This window comes from Neophocaena asiaeorientalis, unplaced genomic scaffold (genome assembly GCF_003031525.2).
Source record: "Neophocaena asiaeorientalis asiaeorientalis breed wild unplaced genomic scaffold, Neophocaena_asiaeorientalis_V1.1 scaffold220, whole genome shotgun sequence".
In the NCBI taxonomy this organism is placed as follows: domain Eukaryota; kingdom Metazoa; phylum Chordata; class Mammalia; order Artiodactyla; family Phocoenidae; genus Neophocaena; species Neophocaena asiaeorientalis.
The window spans coordinates 3,586,711-3,608,775 of NW_020174042.1; the positions used below are offsets into that span (position 1 = coordinate 3,586,711).

At 42.4% G+C, this 22,065-nt stretch overlaps 1 protein-coding gene across 2 annotated transcripts; it reads left to right on the forward strand.

The window, feature by feature from the left end:
- Positions 1-2,144: 2,144 nt before the first annotated feature.
- Positions 2,145-17,335, forward strand: IDNK (IDNK gluconokinase). 2 transcript variants are annotated; one of them, XM_024753778.1, is made up of 4 exons: positions 2,145-2,238; positions 2,665-2,747; positions 14,921-14,964; positions 16,852-17,335. In XM_024753778.1, the coding sequence occupies exons 1-4, from the start codon at positions 2,145-2,147 to the stop codon at positions 17,195-17,197; spliced, it is 567 nt and encodes a 188-aa protein (XP_024609546.1). In that variant the 3' UTR covers positions 17,198-17,335. The 2 variants fall into 2 exon arrangements, with proteins under 2 accessions (XP_024609546.1, XP_024609547.1); XM_024753779.1 differs by having other exon boundaries at positions 2,151-2,238; positions 2,661-2,747.
- The last annotated feature ends 4,730 nt before the right edge of the window (positions 17,336-22,065 follow it).

A 22,065-nucleotide genomic window follows, 5' to 3' on the forward strand; every position in this document is an offset into this window, starting at 1 on the left:
GGTGCTTAATAAATATGTATTGACTTGATGAATGAATGAATGGAGCCATTTGAGTGGGTGGCAGTGTTAGCTTTCTTTATATTTTAACAATCTTAGTGAAGCCACCCTCAGCTTCTTTCCGTGTTTCCTTCTTTTTCCTGCTGTCGCAACAAGCTCAGGCCTCTTGAATACCTTTCTCATTATTCTGTGCCCCAGCCTACTGCCTACTGTCTTTTTAAGTCTCCTCGATCCTGATTTAGACCATCCCACTGGAAGACATTTGGGCCCCAAACTGGTTTGTAATGTTCGGCCCTGACCAGTCTCCTGTGAGCCGAGCACTTTGCCGTATTTCTGCTGGGGGTCCCTGGTCCATATTCAAACAGTCCAGCTATCCTCTGGTTAGGAAGTTTGGTTAGAGTGGTAGAGAGTGGTTTTTCCGTTTTCTTCTATCTCCTTCCTGCCTGTCTACACCCCAATCTAGTTAGCTTTTCTTTTAAATTTTGACGGGTGGCTGACATGTTCATTCCTGGCTAATCTAACTTGGTCTTAAGTGTGATTTCCGTTGTACACAGCGCTGATTTCACCAGCCCTGGAGTTCGGCTGGGACGGTTTAGTCACCAGTAGGCTACAACATGTCACCCCATGCAGCCTCCAAAGGAGTGAACATAATGGGAGAGGTTCCAGTTCTCTCAATCCTTTGGTTACTTTTGGGAGCAGGTCTCAGTTTGGTACAAGTGTGTCTTTTTAAAACTTCCCTGATACCTTCTTAACAAAAGAGAGAGGACCCTTGGTAAGGAATAGTATCCAGCTAGAATTTCATCACAACGTTTTGTTTGCACTGTATACATCTTTTTGGTTGCCTCCTGTTTAAGGCAAGTGAGGGTGGCTTCCTGTATAAGGGAAGGTAAGAGTTTCCTTGTTTAACACATTTGTTTAATTTTAAAGAGTGAACCAATTAGGGGCTTCCCTGGTGGCGCAGTGGTTGAGAGTCCGCCTGCCGATGCAGGGGACACGGGTTCATGCCCCGGTCCGGGAGGATCCCACATGCCGCGGAGCGGCTGGGCCCGTGAGCCATGGTCGCTGAGCCTGCGCATCCGGAGCCTGTGCTCCGCAACGGGAGAGGCCACAACAGTGAGAGGCCCGCGTACCGCAAAAAAACAACAAAAAAAAGTGAACCAATTAAACAAAAATAACAAGTAGATAATTGTAAAAGTGTGTGTAAAACTTAGGCAAGAGGGCATGGTGAAATGATAGGAGGATACAGTAAAAACTTCTGAAGTTCATACTTCAATGATCGACATTTTGGGTAACACTTCAGAAACTGATAGCGTGAAGGGGCTTCGTTTCTAATTAATTGCCTGAAGGCCTCCACCCCTACCCCACGGCACTAGCCTGTAAGCCTCAAGATGGCCAGTCTCAGTGGGCTGAGCATTATGTCCTAGGAACTAGTAGGTGCTCAGTAGCTATTGGCTGAGTGAAATGAGTAGGTGAATGGATAAATGTAGCTCAGTTCCCTTGTTTTACAGGTGAGAAAACAGATTTAGAGGACAAGGTGACTTACACAGGAGGACACAGTCATTCAGTGGCAGAATGGAGACCGTGGCCAGACCTCAGTTTCTAGGACCCAAGCCCTCTTCACTGACCATGCAGCCTGTTAGGGTCCGAACAGGTAGATCATTCTCAGATGCATTGCACAGAGAGCATTCAACTCCCAGACTTAATAATCAGTGCTGGTAATTCTCCATGTCCTTTATTTGAAGAGTGTGCCCCTTTTAAGCCCCAATATTTTAATGCTTTTATGAGCTCCTTGAACCTTGTGTGGCTGCTTAGAGGTTAAATTCCCTGTCAGACCTCTCCCTCCAATATCCTCAGTAGAATATATCACTTTAATAATTCAATAATTTTTTTCTCAAAAAAATAATTATCTACAAAACAGGGACCAAAAACCTAAGGAAAAAACTTCAGGAGTTTAATGAGATCTTATGTATTGCTTTGGGGAGAAAAACTGGTGATGACCGGATAATTATTTCATTTAAATTCCTGGAGAAAACTAAAGCCATGCTCTAGACTCCAGGGTCAGGAGCATCTATCTCAGTTTCAGTATCATAAGTTGTCGGTGATTATAATACCGGTAGGGCAGCCCTCTGCTTCCCAGGGCTCCTCGGATGGAAGAGGCACAGCGCAGGCTGGGAAAGGGCAGTCATGTAACATCTATGTCCTCTCCACAGATCCACCGTCGGCACCCTGCTGGCATCCCAGGTAACCTGTTCTAATGCCTCGCAGTTGCTAGTCCCATCATGTTGTCTCTTTGCTTCTCTCCCTTTCCCCTCCCTGCCTTTTCTTCTGGCCTGAGTGGTTTGTAAACTCACCACAGACACCTCCATGCAGCTTGTGAAACCCACCGGAGCAATTTTGTCTTTCTCCTTGGTGATCATAAATAGTGATGAATGAAAAAAAGAGCTGCGGCAGCCCAGGGAGCGGGATTCGTGACGCGACATCAGAGCCCTCCCCACTCCTGCACCTGGGTGGGCGGGGGTGGGGGGCGGTTTCCCCGGGCTGCTGGTGGAGAAGAGGGTGGCAGGGTTGTTTCCGTACCTGCCCGTTAGTTTTAGTAACCCCACGGTGGCTGTCACGTGGGCCGCACTACCTGCCACATACCCTCTTTCACTTTGTTCTTAAAGCTAGGATGGAAATTCTACGATGCAGATGACTATCACCCAGAGGAAAATCGGATGAAGATGGGAAAAGGGATACCTCTGAATGACCAGGTAAGGTTTGCTGTCTGTTTTTATTTCCAACACAGATGTCCTGTGATGCAGGGTGACGCAGGTTAAGATTCCTGCAGTGCTTCTTGTAGTAGAGTTCCTGAGTCATGCACTCACATACAGTGCTCCAAAAGCCAGGTGCACAGCGGGTCCACCACATATTGTTAGCTTTGGCCCTAAACTCCCATCTAAACTCTAAACTGGCATCAGCAGTGATGCCACCCTCTGCCCCAGCTCGGCAGGATCTGCTGGAACACTTTGTTGAGGGATTTTAATCTGCAGAATGTAATCCCTGAGAGGGCAGAGGCTCCCCTCTGCCTCATATGTGGGGAAGTTCATCTTTTCTTCCCAGGACTTATCAGCCTACCACCTCGCCAGGCCCTGGCATCTTTGCCTGGCAAAGCAAAGCCCTGGCTGCTTCCCCACCAGCAGCCTGAGGAAACCGCCCCCTGCCCGCCCACCCAGGTGCAGGAGTGGGGAGGGCTCTGATGTCGCGTCACGAATCCCGCTCCCTGGGCTGCCGCAGCTCTTTTTTTCATTCATCACTATTTATGATCACCAAGGAGAAAAACAAAATTGCTCCGGTGGGTTTCACAAACTCAGATCTGGCCCTCTGGAGCCACGCGTCCCCTCCTTGTATCCACTGGAGCCACCCTTGCCTCTTTCAGTTGCTCTACCACCATGCTCCTCCCCGCAGGGCCTTTGTATCTGTTGTTCCCACTGTGAGGAATAATGCACTTCCTTGCCCTCTTCTCAGTTACCCAGCTCATGCTTCACATCTCAGCTCCTATGCTCCTTCTTCAGGGAAGCTCTCCCTGACTTCTAGGTAAAACCTCCTATAATAAACTCTCATGGCACCGTATCCCTTATCGTCCTTGTCCCAGCTGCAACATGGCATTTGATGGTGTGAGAATTTGATTACTATTTATCTCTACAACTAGATTTTACCTCCAAAAGGGCAGGCACTATGGCCATTTCTGTTAACCATTATATATCCCCAGAGCCTGACACACAGTACATGTCAGAAAATATTTGTGGCAAATTTGTGAGTGAATGAATGAATGAGTGTAAGAATGAATGACTAGCACCTCATTTCTTTATACACTGTCATGAGGCCCTTTCCTAGAGGGTCTCTCTCAAACCAGAGTCACAAACTGGATTCACTGGCATGATTAGCTGTAACCCAGGAGAGACTGAGGGCAGGGCGTAGGGCTGAGTCCACAGAGCAGCTGAGAGCCGGGGCTCTAGCTGGGCCCACGTGCCAAGGGTGTCCAAAGGGCAGGTATGGTATGGAACTGGCCAAAGAGCAACACTGGTGTTTTCACTTTCATGACCTTGGCTCACCCCAGTTGGGCCCCACTTTCTTCTCTTTGTCCTGCCGTGAAGGACTGGAGTCATTAACCCATATTAGGTCTAATTCTAGAGCACTCTGAGGGTTTCTCTTTGTCCCAGGGAGTGCACCTCGATTTGTAATAGTTCAAACTTTAAACCATCAAAATCAAGTTTACAGCATCTGACTTTAGAAGGCAGGAGCAGAGAAGCAAAAAAGGGATACAGAGTAATAATGTAAACAAAATAATGATACTATATGAGAGATAATAAACATAATATAGATAACCTGGCCTCACCACTGAGCTTGTGTGACTTTTGGCAGATGGCTTAGTCTCTCTGTGCCTCATTTTCCTCCTGTGAAGTAGGGATGGTGACAGGACCTGTTTCATTAGTTCTTGGGAGGATTAAATGAGATAATATGAAAAATGTGCACAGAGAAGTGCCTGAAGCATTCAGTAAATATCACTTCTTATTGTTGTTGCTAATATCTTATCTATATATACATACATGTAACAGAAACCATTTCTGTGGAGTGTGTAAAATGTGACTGTGCTAGGGTTATTTTATTTTTCTCCTTGGCAGGTACAAATGAAAATTAAAATAAGGAACAAAGTAAAGCAACCCAAATGGACAGATTTTAAAATGGCATTTAAGCAGCCTTCCTCTTGTTCACAAGTGAGGCTTGTTAAGTGGGCAGTATGGATGGGGGGCTGGGGAGGAGAATTCAGAAGAGGAATTTATTGTACAGAAGAAAAGGTTATCAGTTACTGGAAGAAACACAACAAGTTACTAAATATATTCAGAGGCAGCTGTACAAGTTAGCCTGACCTTAGAAAGAAGCAGAGAGAAAGAGGTAAGATGGCAGATGGCTTACATTTTTGATGAGAGCCCAGCGAGTCTTAAGAGTAAAGGTGTGGGTCACAGCTGAGCTGGCACCAAAGACCTCCTGGTTGCTCTGGCAACCAGCCCCCCACCCCAAAGATATTGTACTGAACATCAGTTAGAGTGTTAGAGGCAGACATAGCAGTTGGCCTTGCGGAAGTCTCAGGAGGGTTTGGGGAGGGTATTATGCTCAGAAGGCTGAGATGTGAAGAGAAAGAACTTGAGTTGAATATACCAAGGGCTCCTTAAGTCTATTTCAATTAAATTAAATGTAAACTCCAGTTCCTGGGTTGCATTGCCACATTTCAAGTGTTCAACAGCAACATGTGCCTGGTGGCTGCTAATCCAGGTGGCACAGATAGAGGACATTTCCCTCAGGGCAAAAAGCTCTATTGGACAGCGCTGGTATAGAGAGATACGCCACCCAGGATGCAATACATTATAGCGTGATGATGATGATAAAAAAGAATTTCCAAGCTGCCAGTCAGTGAGTCTCCCATATGTGCCAGGTTCATGCTGTCCTGGTAGTGTATGGTGACACTTGAGCAGACTTCAACCTCAAAGTCTATTTAAAAGAGGTTTTTTGGAAAATTTTTCCCTGATTATAAATATAATACTTATCCTGTATAGAAAATTCAACCAGTGCTGAAAAATCCTTTCACAGAATTTTCATCACCCTTGGTTTCATCTTCTAAAAATACCTACTAATTGAATTTGAGTTTTTCCCCCTTATCCTTTTTGGGGTATATATTATTTTTACATGCATTCTTTCCTCTATGGGCTTAAGTTCATTTTGCACCAGATAAAACCAGTCCATCGCCCATTGTCCTCCCCTCCTACTTTCCTTGCCCTCTCTCCACCTCCCCCAGCAATGCTGGACACACTCATCTTCCATCTGTTCCTCTGAGCTCCTGCCCTGCCCTTTAACCATCATCCCCTTCCAGAAGACACTGTTTCTCTAGATAGGCCAAGTGCTTAAGCACTGGGCTGGGGGTTCAGGGTACACTGCCCCCCACCCATCCCTGCATGTAAGGACTATCAGGAATGAAGGGACCTAGAACATCAGATCCAGCAAGCAGGGATGTTCATTTGGGTTATGTTGTTTCCTCCTCTCTTTCCCCTAAGACTTTTTGTGTTTGACTTGCCTTAGTTACCATATTGTCTGTAGTAACTATTTACACACAGAGTTCAGTGAATTTGCTTTAATATATCCTCTGTTTTGCCCCAGTTTCTGCATCTATGAAAAGGAGATCTCAATCATTCCCTTTTTTCACAAACATGAACACAAAATTTGGAGCTCATGTGCCCAAGTCCTCCCTAAGACCCTAACAATAAAGTCCAGACTCCTTAGCAGGTCACTCAAGGTCTTGATTCTCTAGTCCTGACAGTTTCTCCTGACCTTCCTCACCTATCAACTCCCACACCTCCTGTTCACCAGTGCTGAGCTCCTGCCTCATCCATTTAGACAAGAGTCTTGGTAAACCATCTTTAATGTGCCAAGTCTTGCCCTTCCCTCTGCTTGACAGGCCCTGCTTCCATTAAAATCCTCTTTACCCTTTAAGATTTAGTCTTCCTAGGGCCTGATCAAAATTGCTCTCTCCCCTTGTCTTATCATAGCCCTTCTTATATTTCTTGGAGCCCTCATTACTGTCCTGTGGGTAGTTTAATTGATAAATACCCATCCTCAGGCTGTGACCCCCTCGAGGACAGAGACTGCACTGTTCATATTTATATCCCCAGTGCTCGATATGGTGCTTTGCACATATTAAGTATTCACTGTTTGTGGAGTTAGAGCCCACTGCATACTAAATTTATTTATTAAAGGTCTTTTCAAAATTCAAAGTTGGAAATGAATGCTGTTTATTGCAGCTATTAAATCAGCCAAAACGTAATGTTTAAAATGGAGTCTACTCCTTTTCCTGTTTACGTCCCAGAGCAGCTCATGTATTGTATATGATTCCCCCATTCTGCAGATGACCAAAGGGAGGCACAGAGCGAGGGGGATCTCTCCAACCTCTAAGACTCTACTTTTTCTACTGTGTTAAAGGCCCTGGTACTACACACACACAAAAATAATCTACAAGACGTGAATCAGGGTTGATTAAGTGGAGCAAGAAAGGGTGAAAGCAAGGGTGAGGGTGAGAGCAGGAGAGAGGCACAGCCCCCGGTGAGCACATCCATTGTAGGGGCCTAGGCCTTGAAGGGTATTTGAGGCAGGTGACACCTGGCTTTACACAGCAGGTCTGAGAATTCTGGTTTCCACATGGGAGTCTAGGTAACCTCTGGAGCTGCTTTGGAAAAACTCTCTGCTTGTGGCCCCATGTGATCCTCCAAGGAAGGATCCCAATTGTGTAATTATGACTCAATACTTGGAAACTTCTGTAAAATAAAGTTGAAAGTGCTTCTGTTTTATCTCCAACCTTCTCTCATTGTTTTTATGGCTGGTGGACCCAGACCTTACCGGTGCAGTGAATAAACTGGTCCAACATACATTCTGATTGGGCAGATGTCTGAAAGCATCCATTTTTGTTTAAATAGTTTAATGTTTCCATGTATTAATATTAGTTTTCATGGTTGAGCTTCTGAGGAATTTTATGATGACTAAGTGATGCAACATGCTTAATTCTTGACGAAGGCACATATTGAGGCACTATTAAAACAATAAAAAAGTATGGATTCAAAGTAAAGTTCCATTTTCCTATACATAGGATAGGAAGCTTATTACCCAAACATGTTTTCCGTTATTTTTAATTTGTTTCATCTTTATTGTGAAATGTTTCAGGCATGCAGAAAACGTAATGAATAATGAAGTCAATACCCAACTTAACACCATAACATATTTGTTTCCTAAGCCATAAAATAATAGAGATTGATCTCTGTACAAAGAGATATTTGTGCCGATGGACTGGAGGAAATGTGCGATCTAAGTAAAACAACAGAACACAAGTTTGCTCCTCCGCTAATGTGAAGAAAGAAGAGATATCTAAAGTACTAGAAATTAAACAAACTATCCCCTCTCCTTGGTTCATCCAAACCCACTAGGAACATTTTACTCATGCAGAAGAACAACGCATTTTTTTGTTGTGTTTGCATCTGTGAATCAGTCCTAATGCATCATTATAATTGCTCCTTGAACTCTAAGTAGGCATGTGAATACTGAATATGTGAATTAGCATTTGGCCCTCTGAACCTTCCAACTACCTCTTCTAAACCAAACATTCTTGCTGAATGGGGGTTAGGAGCCCACGGCACTAGTCTCAGGATTTTGTTTCACCTAGAGACTTGTACAGTGACGAGGGATGTATTGTGGAAAAGGCTGTCTGCCTACCCAGATAGGACAAGGGTAGTCAGGCTCTGTCTTGTCAGCTCAATGCCTGATACCGTCAACACACTGAACATGCATTCATGTCTCATATGAGAACCGCACTAGTCAGGTTCACAAGATTTCTACATAAAACCAGAATGCCGGGGCTTCCCTGGTGGCGCAGTGGTTGAGAGTCTGCCTGCCGATGCAGGGGACGCGGGTTCGTGCCCCGGTCCGGGAGGATCCCACATGCCGTGGAGCGGCTAGGCCTGTGAGCCATGGCCGCTGAGCCCGCGCATCTGGAGCCCGTGCTTCGCAACGGGAGAGGCCACAGCAGTGAGAAGCCCGCGTACCACAAAAAAAAAAAAAAAAAAAAAAACCCAGAATGCCAGTTGATTAATTTACAAGGAGAAATTTAAGTGCCACATGGCCTGTAACACTTCACATGGATCTGATTTCAGAAGCCAACATACAATCAGGTTTCTGAGTGAACATGCAATCAAAAGAGTAGGAGAGTTAGGGCTGAAGTTTCTAATGGTGTGAGACCATCCATCCCCTTACAGGAACATGTTTGCTAATGAGAATATGATATTCAAGGTCCTATGGCCAGAACTCAGTCCAATGGCCAGACATGTCCTCTGGTCAGTACTCTGCTGTTTAATTCCGTAGTGCTCCTGCCCTGGGCTTTCACACCCACCAAGCCTTGCTGGGACAGACGTGCTTCCTTTATGTGTGTAAAAATATGTAGTTGGATCATAGTGATGTCCTGCTAGCCTGAGGGTCCTTTTTACTCCTTCAGATGAGTTTATACATCTCTGCTCCTTTCTATTAAGTGTTGCTCTTTAAATTAAAGCTTCTTTCCTTCTTTTCCAAGTGCTTAGGAAGTTACCTCGCTGTGGGCCCCATATGCTATAAGCAGACTCCTTAACTTTTTAAAAGTTGACATCATTTCTACAGCTTGAAATGGGATGCCGCCATTTACATGTAAAACACACAATGAAGTTAGTGCCCTTAATGATTAGTATACCACTTTACCAAGTAAGTGGCCTGTGCTGCCCTTCCTGCAGGCCTGAAAGGCACTATGTCTTTGTAGGACTGGATCCTAGGTAGGAAACTGCTCATCCTGCTGACGTGTGAGTCTTTAAGGCCCAGTCACCCTGCTCTGCTACAGCCTTCTATTAGAGGAGCTGTTTTGGAAAATATAGCCAAAGAGGTTTAAAAAAAATTTGTTTAAGGTCATTGTATAACTAACAAACAGTGTTCTCTTTTTCATTCCTGTTAGTTCATGAATATAATAGAAAAGCTTAGCTATTCACAGTGAGAGTACAGGAAAGAAAGGAATTTAGAAAGTTGAGTGCAAATGGAATCTTCGAAGTTAAACTTAGGCTGATCATGTCTAGAGTACTGAAAGAAAGCACCCAGAGCAGTGTCTGGATCTCCCTAAGCACACAACAAACGCTTGTAAATGGATGAAGGAAAGGGGAAATCCAAATCTGTGCTTGAATTGGCAGCTTTTCCCATGGGCAATTTTCCATCATAAAATACTGCACAGCTCAGTAAGTCCATCTAATTATCCCTGCTACCTATAATCCTTGACACTCTTCTTCCTGGACCCCTGCCATAAGCCCAGAAAATATGTGTTACAGTGGCAATTTCAAGTTCCATAAGTATAGCTCATAGACTTCTCCAGAACATTTAGTTTTTGAGTATGATGTCTTAGAAAACCTTGCCAATAATAAACCTTAAGTATATACACTCTTTTCCAAGAGCACATAGGTCTCCTCATAAAGCACAGAGTTCTTTGTGGTCTGCAGATCTGGAGCTGGTAAGCCTCATTATCTTGTTACTTTGTTTAGAAATAACCACAATGGTTCTACTGACTACAGTCAGACAAGTGCTAACATAAACAAATGTTTCATTCATTAAATACATTTGAGCTACAATGTGTGCACATTGTAGTAGCTGTTGTAACTTGAGTAATAATTTCTGTGAATTATGTATTAATAGCTGTTGTTTTATTATTTGTGTAAGTTAGGTGATAGTTGTCATTTGATCTGTGTCTTGTGTGGATTCTGTAACAGTTGCATTTGTACTTCTAAGTGGTCTCTGGTCGACTAGTGTGTACATAGAGGTGAAGTCTTTTTTTTTTTTTTAATTATTATTATTTTTGGCTGCGTTGGGTCTTCATTGCTGCACACGTGCTTTCTCTAGTTGCAGCAAGCGGGGGCTACTCTTTATTGCGAGCACGGGCTCCAGGCACACAGGCTTCAGTAGTTGTGGCACGTGGGCTCAGTAGTTGTGGCTCACAGGCTCTAGAAAGCAGGCTCAGTAGTTGTGGCGCACAGGCTTAGTTGCTCTGCAGCATGTGGAATCTTCCCGGACCAGGGATCGAACCTGTGTCCCCTGCATTGGCAGGCGGGTTCTTAACCACTGCGCCATCAGGGAAGTCCCCATAGAGGTAAAGTCTTAAAAAATTCTATCACTAGTAAAACTTCCAGGAACCTCAACCCAATATTAGCACACATGCTTTTCAAAATTTTTATTTAATATGAAAAAATTAAATATATGTGTGTGTTTTGTGTGTGAGAGTGTGTGTGTGTGTGTGTGTGTGTGTGTGTGTAAAATCTTCTGCTTCCTGAAAAGGGTGGGTCCTAGTAACGGGAGGGTCTTTAGTTTGCTGAGTATAGAGTGAAGAACTTGGTGGAATGAACATTTCACTTACTGAGTATTTAGTTACTCTGAATAAGAAATGGGAAAGCCTGAGCCAAGGGGAGATATTCAGGAACTAAATGAGCTCACCCAGAGCTGGAGAACTTGAAAGGCTCCTGGTGGAAAAGACTGTGGGTGGGGGGGGCATAGCCAAGGGCTTAACCAAGGTCAGAAGCAAAATGAGAAATTCTCAGGTGCCAGAATCAAAGTGGCAAGATTTAATTAAACCTAAATAACCTCTTCCCCCAAGTTTTGGAAATGCATGTAAGCCAGGAGGCTGGGAACTGAGATTCTGATGCCCCTGTAGAGATGGGAGATGAGGCCTATACGATGCATGGAGCTGGACCTGAAACTAAGCGCGAGGACTTGCGTAAAGTATTTAAAGGAAGACTTTATTTGAGTGAGGATTACAAATATCTCCACTCACTAGATTCAAGAAGCAGCAAAGAATCTGGCTGTCTCCCCTGGACCACAGGTGGAAAACTAGAGACTTTCCTATGCCCAATTCACTTCATATGACATAGACCAAGTTGAAAAATTAATGTAATACTAGTCTGGAATTGGCAAAACTACCTATGGAAATGTTTCCAAAACTCAGCACTCCTACAAGGGAAAAAAAATCTGAAGATGCACCTGCAGTCAAAAAGTACAAACCATACAGGTAAATGAACCACTGTGAGAGAGAATCAGCAAAAAAGCACAAATGGAATAAGTCATACTCCAAGAAATAGACAGAATCAAATGAAATAATATAATATTGCAAATCAACTATAATTTTTTAAAAAGAATCAAATGAAAGAAACAGAAAATTTATTGATGTTTCATTATCAATAGATGGATTAAACAATAAGCTAGACACAGCTGAAGAGAGAACTAGTGAATTAGAAGGCAGACTAGAGGATATTACCCAGAGTGAATGAGAGCTAGATAACTAGAAAAATATTCGAGAAAAATTAAGAGACTGGTATAATAAAATGTTTCACATACAGCTAAAAGGAATCCAAGGAGAATAGAATAAGTGGGGGAAAGGCAATATTCAAAGAGATAATATTAACAGTTTCCTTAGACTGAATATATAAAATGAGTCCTGAACAGGATAAATAGTAAAACTGCAAAACATCAAGGACAAAGAGGTTTATTTTCTACCTATAGCTACCAAAGAGAAAATATATGTTCTGAATGACTGCCCAATATAACAAGAGATACTTCTCAACAACAATAGAGCCCTAAAGACAGGGAGTAAGTATTCAAACTGCTGAGGGAAAATAACTGTCAACCAAGAATTCTTTACCAACTGAAATCTTATTTAAAATGAGTAAGAGTAAGAGCAGAAGACATTTTCAGACACACAAAGACAGAAGGGAAAACTGTCAATTCTTAATCTATGGGAGAATTTAAAACAACTCTGTTGAAAACATCAAAACAGACAAAAGGTACACAAAACAGACAAGAAAAATTAGTAAAGATATAGAAGATTTAAACAACAAATATATTGAAAAGCATGAATAAAAAATAAACATTCTTTTCAAGTACATATGGAACATTTATAAATACTGACCATATACTAGACCACATAGTACTAGTGCTATATGGCACAATTTGCCACAAATTCTAAAGAGTCAATATCATACCAATCAATCACATTTTTTATCATAATGCACAAGAATTAGAAATCAATAATAAAAATTCTCACAAATCATAAAATGGTTGGAAACTGTAGAAATAAGTAAAATTGAAAAATAAAAATTGACATTCATATAAATTCATAGGTTAAAAATCATAATGGAAATTATAAGATATTTGGAAATGTATGACAAAAGTGCTATCAACTAAAACTTATGGGATATAGCTGAAAGAGTACTTAGAAGGAAATTTACAGCCTCTGAATGCACTTTTGGAAAAATAACAAAAATGAAAATGATGATCTAAGGGTTTAAGTAGAAAAAAAATAATAAAAAGGAAGAATGTAGAAAAATATAGAAATAAGTGCTGAAATTAATGGAATATGAAACAAAGAAGCCATATAGGTGATGACTGAAACTAATTGTTTGAAAAGATAAAAACAGACAAATCTCTGGCAAGATTGATCAAGGGGGAAAAGAAGCACAATTAAGACTAGGAATGAAAAGAGGCCATGAAAAATCTGATACCAGTGAATTTTAAGACTTAGATAAAATTGGACACTTTCATAGAAAAATATAAATTACTGTGGGAAAACAGGCTTGGATGACAGTGATCTGATGGCAGAGACAGTGCTCAGGGACACAGTCTACTCCCCCCCCACCCGCCAATGAAAACGTGACCTTGCTGATTCTAAAGTATTTCAGTTACCAAAACTGAATCAAGAATAGAAAAATCTGAATATAACACAATGCTCATTCAAGAAATTGAACCTGTAATCAGAGATCTTTCCCAAAAAAAAGCCCCAGGCACAGAGTTTTTAAGATGAGTTTTAGCTCAGGCTGCTGTAACAAAATATCATAGATGGGGTGGCTTAAACAATAGACACTTATTTCTCACAGTTCTGGAGGGTGAAGGTCCAAGAGCAAGATGCCAGCATGGTCAGGTTCTTGTTTATTCTGAGCCTGGAGTTTCTCTTCCTGGCTTGTAGATGGCTGCCTTCTTACTGTATCCTCACTGGGTGATTGAGGGGGAGGGCAGTGGAAGGAGAGAAAGAGTACACACTAGCTCACTGGTCTCTTCTCAAAAGGACACTAATCCCATCATGAGGACCCCACCCTCATGACCTCATCTAAACCTAATTACCTCCAAATATCATTACATTAGGGGGTATGAATTTTGGGGAAATAAAAACATTCAGTTCATAACAATAATATATCGTATACAAGCTGTTTCAAAGAACAGAAAAAGAGGGAAAGCTGCCCTACTTATTTTATGAGGCTAGTATAACCTTGATACCAAAATTTAACATGGACTATACAAGAAAACAAATGCAGGTCAATCTCAATTATATAAATGCAAAAATCCTAAATAAAATGGTAGTAATCAAATGTTTAAGAGCAAGGACTTTTAAAGACACATCATGTTTCTTGAATATGCATCAAAATGATAAAGGATGAGGGCACAGGTAAGGATATGGTTGGGACATATATAAAATCAGACGGTGAGTTGAAAATCATTGAATATGTTTAAAATTTCCATAATAAAAAATTATGTTTTTCTTTAAATGCATTATGACCAATCAGTATTTACCCTAGGAGGATTCCTTTGTGAAACATTGTAGGGTGCCCTATGTAAACTTCCTCTGCCTTCTCTGGAGAAATACAAAATTCTCACACTGCTTATATCTGAGTAGAGCTTTGCTTTTGGAGGATTTGAAGAACAGGACCAGAGAGCAGCTGACATAGGGTTTCTGTGAATACCTCTCTGCATTTGAGATCAGAGGCACCTAAAGAATCATGCAGTATAATAAAAGATTTATATACGTATCAGAACCAGAGAAAATATACTTACAATGGGAAGATTAAGATGGTGGAAGTTGGGCTTCCCTGGTGGCACAGTGGTTGAGAGTCCGCCTGCCGATGCAGGGGACGCGGGTTCGTGCCCCGGGCGGGAAGGATCCCACGTGCTGCAGAGCAGCTGGGCCCGTGAGCCGTGGCTGCTGAGCCTGCACGTCCGGAGCCTGTGCTCCGCAACGGGAGAGGCCACAACAGTGAGAGGCCTGCGTACCACAAAAAAAAAGATGGTGGAAGTTACATACTGGTATTTTAGGGCAATTTTTATTATTATGAAAAGAGCCTCTGACACCTGGACCAGGAAAATGGTCCTGTGCTGAACTGCCTAGTGACTTGACCCCTCAGCCTTGTGCATGGCCTACTCCTCAAAACCACTAAGATCTCTCTGGACCTTAACATTGATGAAAATGATTAACTTTCTGTAAAAACGAACAAAACCTGGAAAAGCCACTTTGTGTCTGCCTTCATTTCAGGACAGGATTCCATGGCTCTGCAACTTGCATGACGTTTTACAAAGGTAAGAGAAAATCAGGCGCCAGGTAAGCCAGTGAGTAAAGAAAACCCATCACAAAGTACAGGGGAAAAAATACACTCTTGAAATCACAACTGACTGCTGATATGGCATCCCAGAAATGAAATGCACCTCCATCAAGTAACCAACAATGATTTTAATCAGCCACAGATGTGTAGTTTAGTTGGGTTCTGGAGTCAGCCTTCTAAACAACTCCACAATTACTAGCTGGGAATCTTGGTCAGCCACTTGGCTTCCATAAACCTGTTTCTTCATCTGAAAATGGGGATAAATATAGTTCCTACTCACAGACTGTTGTGAGGAATTAGTGAGATGAAGCATGGGTAGCACTTAGAACAGTACCTAATATATATAGTAAGTGCTAAAAAAATAATGATGACGTATAGCTATACCTTAGCCACCACTTTTATTGCCTCCTACTTCAAACTCTGACAACCAGGAAGATCTGGGGTCATGCATAAGTCAACAGATAACTGGCCACCAGGATTGAAGACTCCAATTGATCAGCTCCGTAGCATGCCTCTGAGCAAACGAGGTCCTCCCCAACCCATCTGTGGGCCAGACCCCTGGGAATCCTGGTTGGGACATGGAAGATAAAGAGGTGGCAGGGGATAGGTTCTAAATCTTGCTGTCTCAGATGAAGTCATGTTTTGTAAGTCTAAAGTCATGTGGGCCATATGAAATTAGAGTATACTTATGATTAAAACTCAGTTTACTTTTTTTTAGACTGCACAGACATGGCTGGCAGCCCTGTCTTTGCATGGGCTTAGGGGTTTAAGGTTTGGAGTTGAGAACTCCTGCCCACTTGGGTCTCTAACATAAATAGACTTGTCAGAGATCTAACATACTGACCTGTGATGGAAGCAGAAGTGAAGATCCTCAGGAGAATAGAGATCAGACTTCCAGGCTCAGAATAAACAAGCTCTCACTCATGGCCCTTGGGAAGAGCCAGAAGGCTCAGGTACATAGGTTTGTTGCTGATGACGCACTCCATCCACTGGGTCTCCAGTCTACAGTGGCCATGAATCAAGGCAGGCCCCTTCAGAATTCTCAGTTCCGAACTGAAATTTCTAAGTACCCAAGCCAGCTTTGACCCTTCACCTCTTTATACAGTTCCTTCCTGGCCCCAAGATGACTGCCTCTTCTGGCTGGTACATGTAGGTTTAGTGGAAAGGGGGCTCACCCTCATGTACGGTCTTGAACCACACTGGTTTTCCCTTATTGGTGCCTTGTCACTCTACCTCTATTTCTGGCTCAGTTTTTTTTTTTCCTTAGCACAGCCCTGGAAACTTCTCACATCCTTCTCACCTTGACCACACAGGGGCTGATGCTCCCTTTTCTCCTGCTCTCTCTAGCTCTGCACTGGTAACTTCCCCAGACTCCCAGCATACTGTAGAGTAGGAATGGAGAGAAGCCAGTTGTGAAATTCAAATCCCTGAATACCTGAGGAGAGCCTGAGCTGTGCTGTGTGTGGGGCACAGGTGCCTGCCGGCAACCACCCATATCTACAAGTGGTGGCTCAGTCACATCCTACATCCAAGGGGCAGAGCCAATACTTACCAAGCATTTCCTGTGTGCTGGGCACCTTGCTGAACTTACTCATCACAGTTCTATGGGCAGGTACTCTGAGTAGCTGCATTTAGCAGATGATGAACTGATGCTCGGGGAGGTAAATATGTTACCCAAGATGCCTCACTAGTGGAAGATCTTTACCTCAAAGCCAGGACTGCCTGATACTTGGCCACCATTTGTAACACCTTCCACTGTCAGAGAAGTGGGACTCTAGTCCTCAACCTAGACTTGACACCAATTATTTTAAATGTCTTCACTCTAGCGCTAATCTTCCCCCCACACACTTTATTTTTTTAACAGAGATGTAGCCTCTGGACAGCATGTAATTCTTGCCTGTTCAGCTCTGAAGAAAGTATACAGAGACATCTTAATACACGGAAAAAATGGTGCACCTCTGAAGTGTGATGAGTCAGGAAAAGAAGAAAAGCTGGCTGAAGTGAAGCTCCTTGTGGTCCATCTGACTGGGTCGTTCGAGGTCATCTCTGGACGCTTACTCAAAAGAAAAGGGCATTTTATGTCCCCTGAGTTATTGCAGTCCCAGTTTGATACTTTGGAGCCCCCATCAGCTCCAGAAAATTTCATTCAAATCAGTGTGGACAAAAATCTTTCAGAGATAATTGCTACAATTATAGAAACTCTAAAATGAAGTGAGAATCATCTATATCAGTGGTCCAGAACACAACTGGGCATAACTCTGTCTCCCATCCCAAACCATGTTCCAGTATCCTTGTTGATACTGTATTCTAGATTCTTCTTAAGGTGAATAAACCATAATGTATTGAGATATGCTTGTTTGGGTGGATTTTTAGGAATCTGTGATACTCTTGTCAGCATGCTCTGGCATATTCAGAGAAAAGGAGAGGAAACTTTGAAAGTGAAGCTTCAATTGAACTTTAAATTCGTGTGACCCAATCAAATAATCAGAGGAAATTCTATAATCTATGCTGTAAACCATGACTTATTTAGAACACTCTTGATCATGCCTGTACTTGGACAAATAAATGAAACCTGGCTATCCTTGGCACCCTCTGGAGATCGGTCTCAGGAGCAGAAAAGCGTACAAAATTGACCACTCACCAGCAAGTCATGTTACACCACACACCTCTAATTTCTCTCTCTCTTTGAGTCATTTCTAGGTAAATAAAAAGCACATGCAGTTCACAGATTAAAAAAAAAAATTTGCAAAGGTGGAACTTGAGTGAATGAAATACGTGACTCACTGATTCAGTCTGCCCCCACCTCATTTTAGAGACCCCTGTGAACGAGGCTGTTATCAACCTGCCCACCTTCCTGCTGTAAAAGCTGTCAATGATGACACTAGGCAGGCTAGGAGGGAACACCAGAGGAGCTGCTATGGCTGAAAACTGAAACAAAGCTTTCCAATGGGCAGCTTTATGCCAGTGGCAGCAGGGTTGGGTGAGGCTGTGGGGAGCTTAGGGGCACTGGTGCATTGCTGGCATGCACCTTACCAGGTACCAGCAGGGAAAGCTGCAATCTGGCCAGCATGGGTTGGGTTTGAGCCCTTCCCTGATGGGGCTCCAGGAAGAAGCTTCCTTATCCCTCTATCCTAACTAGGGCCACAAGACCCAGCCACTTTGCAGGGCCACTGGTTGGTTCTGGCCAAAAAGTGAGTTTTGGAACCAATTACCTGTTTTCTTTCACAACGATATACATTTCCTTGTCTCAGGAACCAAAAATACAATATGTGCGTGGGGTGCCAATGGAAAGAAAGGGCCCTTCTGGGTGGACAGACCTTGCCTAAGAAAATGTGGAGAGAATGAGGAAGGTGATGGAGGAGTAAGACGTGGAGCTCACCTTCTCCTCACAGATATATCAAAAATACATCTACACGTGGAACAACTCCTACAGAACACCTACTGAACACTGGAAGAAGACCTCAGACTTCCAGAAAGGCAAGAAAGTCTCCATGTAACAGGGGTCTTGGTTCTGTGGCCAGGGGTGGAGCCTGAGCTTCTGAGGTGGGAAGAGCCGAGAGCAGGACACTGGACCACCAGAGAACTCCCGGCCCCAGGGAATATCCACTGGGGAGAGCCCTCCCAGAGGTCTCCATCTCAACACCAAGACCTAGCTCCACTGAACGGCCAGCAAGCTCCAGTGCTGAACGCCTCACGCAAAACAACTAGCAAGACAGGAACACAACCCCACCCATTAGCAGAGAGGCCGCCTAAAATCATACTAAGTTCACAGACACCCCAAAACACACCAACTGATGCAGCCTTGCCCATCAGAGGGACAAGATCCAACTCCACCCACCAGAATGCAAGCACAAGTCCCCTCCACAAGGAAGCCTACACAAGCCACCGGACCATACTCACCCACTGTGAGTGGACTTACCAGAAGCAAGAGGAACTATGACCCTGCAGCCTGCAGAAAGGAGACTCCCCCCAAAAGTAAGTTAAACAAAATGAGAAGACAGAGAAATATGTTGCAGACAAAGGAGCAAGGTAAAAACCCACAAGACCAAATAAATGAAGAGGAAATAGGCAATCTAACTGAAAAAGAATTCAGACTAATGATACTAAAGATGACCCAAAATCTTGGAAATAGAATGAAGAAAATACAAAAACAACACGTTTAACAAGGACCTAGAAGGACTAAAGAACAAACAGTAATAACAACACAATAACTGAAATTAAAAATACTCTAGAAGGAATCAATAGCAGAAAAACAGAGGCAGAAGAACAGATAAGTGAGCTGCAAGATAGATAGAATGGTGGAAATAACTGCCACAGAGCAGAATTAAGAAAAAAGAATGTAAAGAACTGAGGACAGTCTCAGAGAGCTCTGGGACAACATTAAACGCACCAACATTAGAATTATAGGGGTCCCAGAAGAAGAAGAGAAAGGGTCTGAGAAAATATTTGAAGAGATTATAGTCAAAAACTTCCCTAACATGGGACAGGAAATAGTCAATCAAGTCCAGGAAGCACAGAGAGTCCCATACAGGAGAAACACACTGAGACACATATTAATCATACTAACAGAAATTAAATTCAAAGAAAAAATATTAAAAGCAGCAACAAATAACATACAAGGGAATCCCCATAAGGTTATCAGCTGATTATTCAACAGAAACTGCAGGCCAGAAGGCAGTGGAAGTATATATTTAAATTGACGAAAGGGAAAAACCTGCAACCAAGATTACTCTACCCAGCAAGGATCTCATTCAGATTTGACGGAGAAATCAAAAGCTTTACAGACAAGCAAAAGCTAAGAGAATTCAGCACCACAAAACCAGCTGTACAACAAACGCTAAAGGAACTTCTCTAACTGGGAAACACAAGAGAAGAAAAGGACCTACAAAAACAAACCCACAACAATTAAGAAAATGGTAATAGGTACATACATATCAATAATTACCTTAAATTTAAGTGCTCCAACCAAAAGACACAGACTGGTTGAATGGATATAAAAACAAGACCCGTATATATGCTGTCTACAAGAGACCCACTTCAGACTTAGGGACACATACAGACTGAAAGTGAGGGGATGGAAAAAGATATTCCATGAAAATGGAAATCAAAAGAAAGCTGGAGTAGCACTACTCCTATCAGATAAAATAGACTTTAAAATAAAGAATGTTACAAGAGACAAGGAAGGGGACTCCCCTGGTGGTGCAGCGGTTAAGAATCTGCCTGCCAATGCAGGCAACACAGGTGCAAGCCCTGGTCCAGCAGGATTCCATATGCTACGGAGGAACAACTAAGCTCGTGTGCCACGACTACTGAGCCTGCACTCTAGAGCCCGCGAGCCACAACTACTGAGCCCACGTGCCACAACTACTGAAGCCTGTGGGCCTAGAGCCTGTGCTCCGCAACAAGAGAAGCCACCACAATGAGAAGCCCGCACACCGCAACGAAGAGTAGCCCCCACTCGCCGCAACTAGAGAAAAGCCCATGCACAGCAAAGAAGACCCAACTCAGCCATAAATAAGGAAATAATAAAAATAAAATGCTCCCAGTCTTTAAAAAAAAGAGAGAGACAAGGAAGGACACTACATAATGATCAAGGGATCAATCAAAGAAGAAGATATAACAATTATAAATATGCACCCAACATAGGAGCACCTCAATACATAAGGCAAATGCTAACAGCCATAAAAGGGGAAATCGACAGTAACACAGTAATAGTGGGGGACTTTAACACCTCATTTACACCAATGGACAGATCATCCAGACAGAAAGTTAATAAGGAAACACAGCTTGAAATGACACAGTAGACCAGATAGATTTAATTGATATTTATTGGACATTCCACCCAAAAATGGCAGAATACACTTTCTTCTCAAGGGCACATGGGACATTCTCCAGGATAGATCACATCTTAGGTCACAAATCAAGCCTCAATAAATTTAAGAAAACTGAAATCATTTCAAGCATCTTTTCCGACCACAACGCTATGAGATTAGAAATCAATTACAAGGGAAAAAACTAAAAAATACAAACACATGGAGGATAAACAATACACTATTAGGTAACCAAGAGATCACTGAAGAAATCAAAGAGGAAATCAAAAAATAACTAGAGACAAATGACAATGAAAACACAACGTCCAAACAAGATGGACTTAATTGATATTTATAGGACACTCCATCCAAAAACAACAGAATACACATTTTTCTCAAGTGCTCATGGAACATTCTCCAGGATAGATCATATCTTGGGTCACAAATCAAGCCTTGGTAAATTTAAGAAAATTGAAATTGTATCAAGTATCTTTTCTGACCACAACGCCATGAGACTAGATATCAATTACAGGAAAAGATCTGTAAAATATACAAACACATGGAGGCTAAACAATACATTACCAATCACATGTAATGAAATTGAAACTGTAATTTAAAATCTTCCAACAAACAAAAGTCCAGGACCAGATGGCTTCACAGGCAAATTCTATCAGACATTAGAGAAAAGCTAACACCCATCCTTCTCAAACTCTTCCAAAAAATTGCAGAGGAAGGAACACTCCCAAGCTCATTCCACAAGGCCACCATCACCCTGATACCAAAACCAGACAAAGATATCACAAAAAAACAAAACTAAAGACCAATATCACTGATGAACATATACGCAAAAATCCTCAACAAAATACTAGCAAACAGAATCCAAAAACGCATTAGAAGGATGATACAGCACTATCAAGTAGGATTTATCCCAGGGATGCAAGGATTCTTTAATATACACAAATCAATCGGTGTCAAACACCATGTTAACAAATTAAAGAATAAAAAACCATATGATCATCTCAATAGATGCAGAAAAAGCTTTTAAGAAAATTCAACACCCATTTATGAGAAAAGCTCTCCAGAAAATGGGCATAGAGGAAGGAACCTAACTCAACATAATAAAGGCCATACACAACAAACCTACAGCAAACATCATTCTCAATGTTGAAAAACTGAAAGCACTTCCTCTAAGATCAGGAAGAAGACAAGGATGTCCACTCTCACCACTATTATTCAACATAGTTTTGGAAGTCCTAGCCACGGCAATC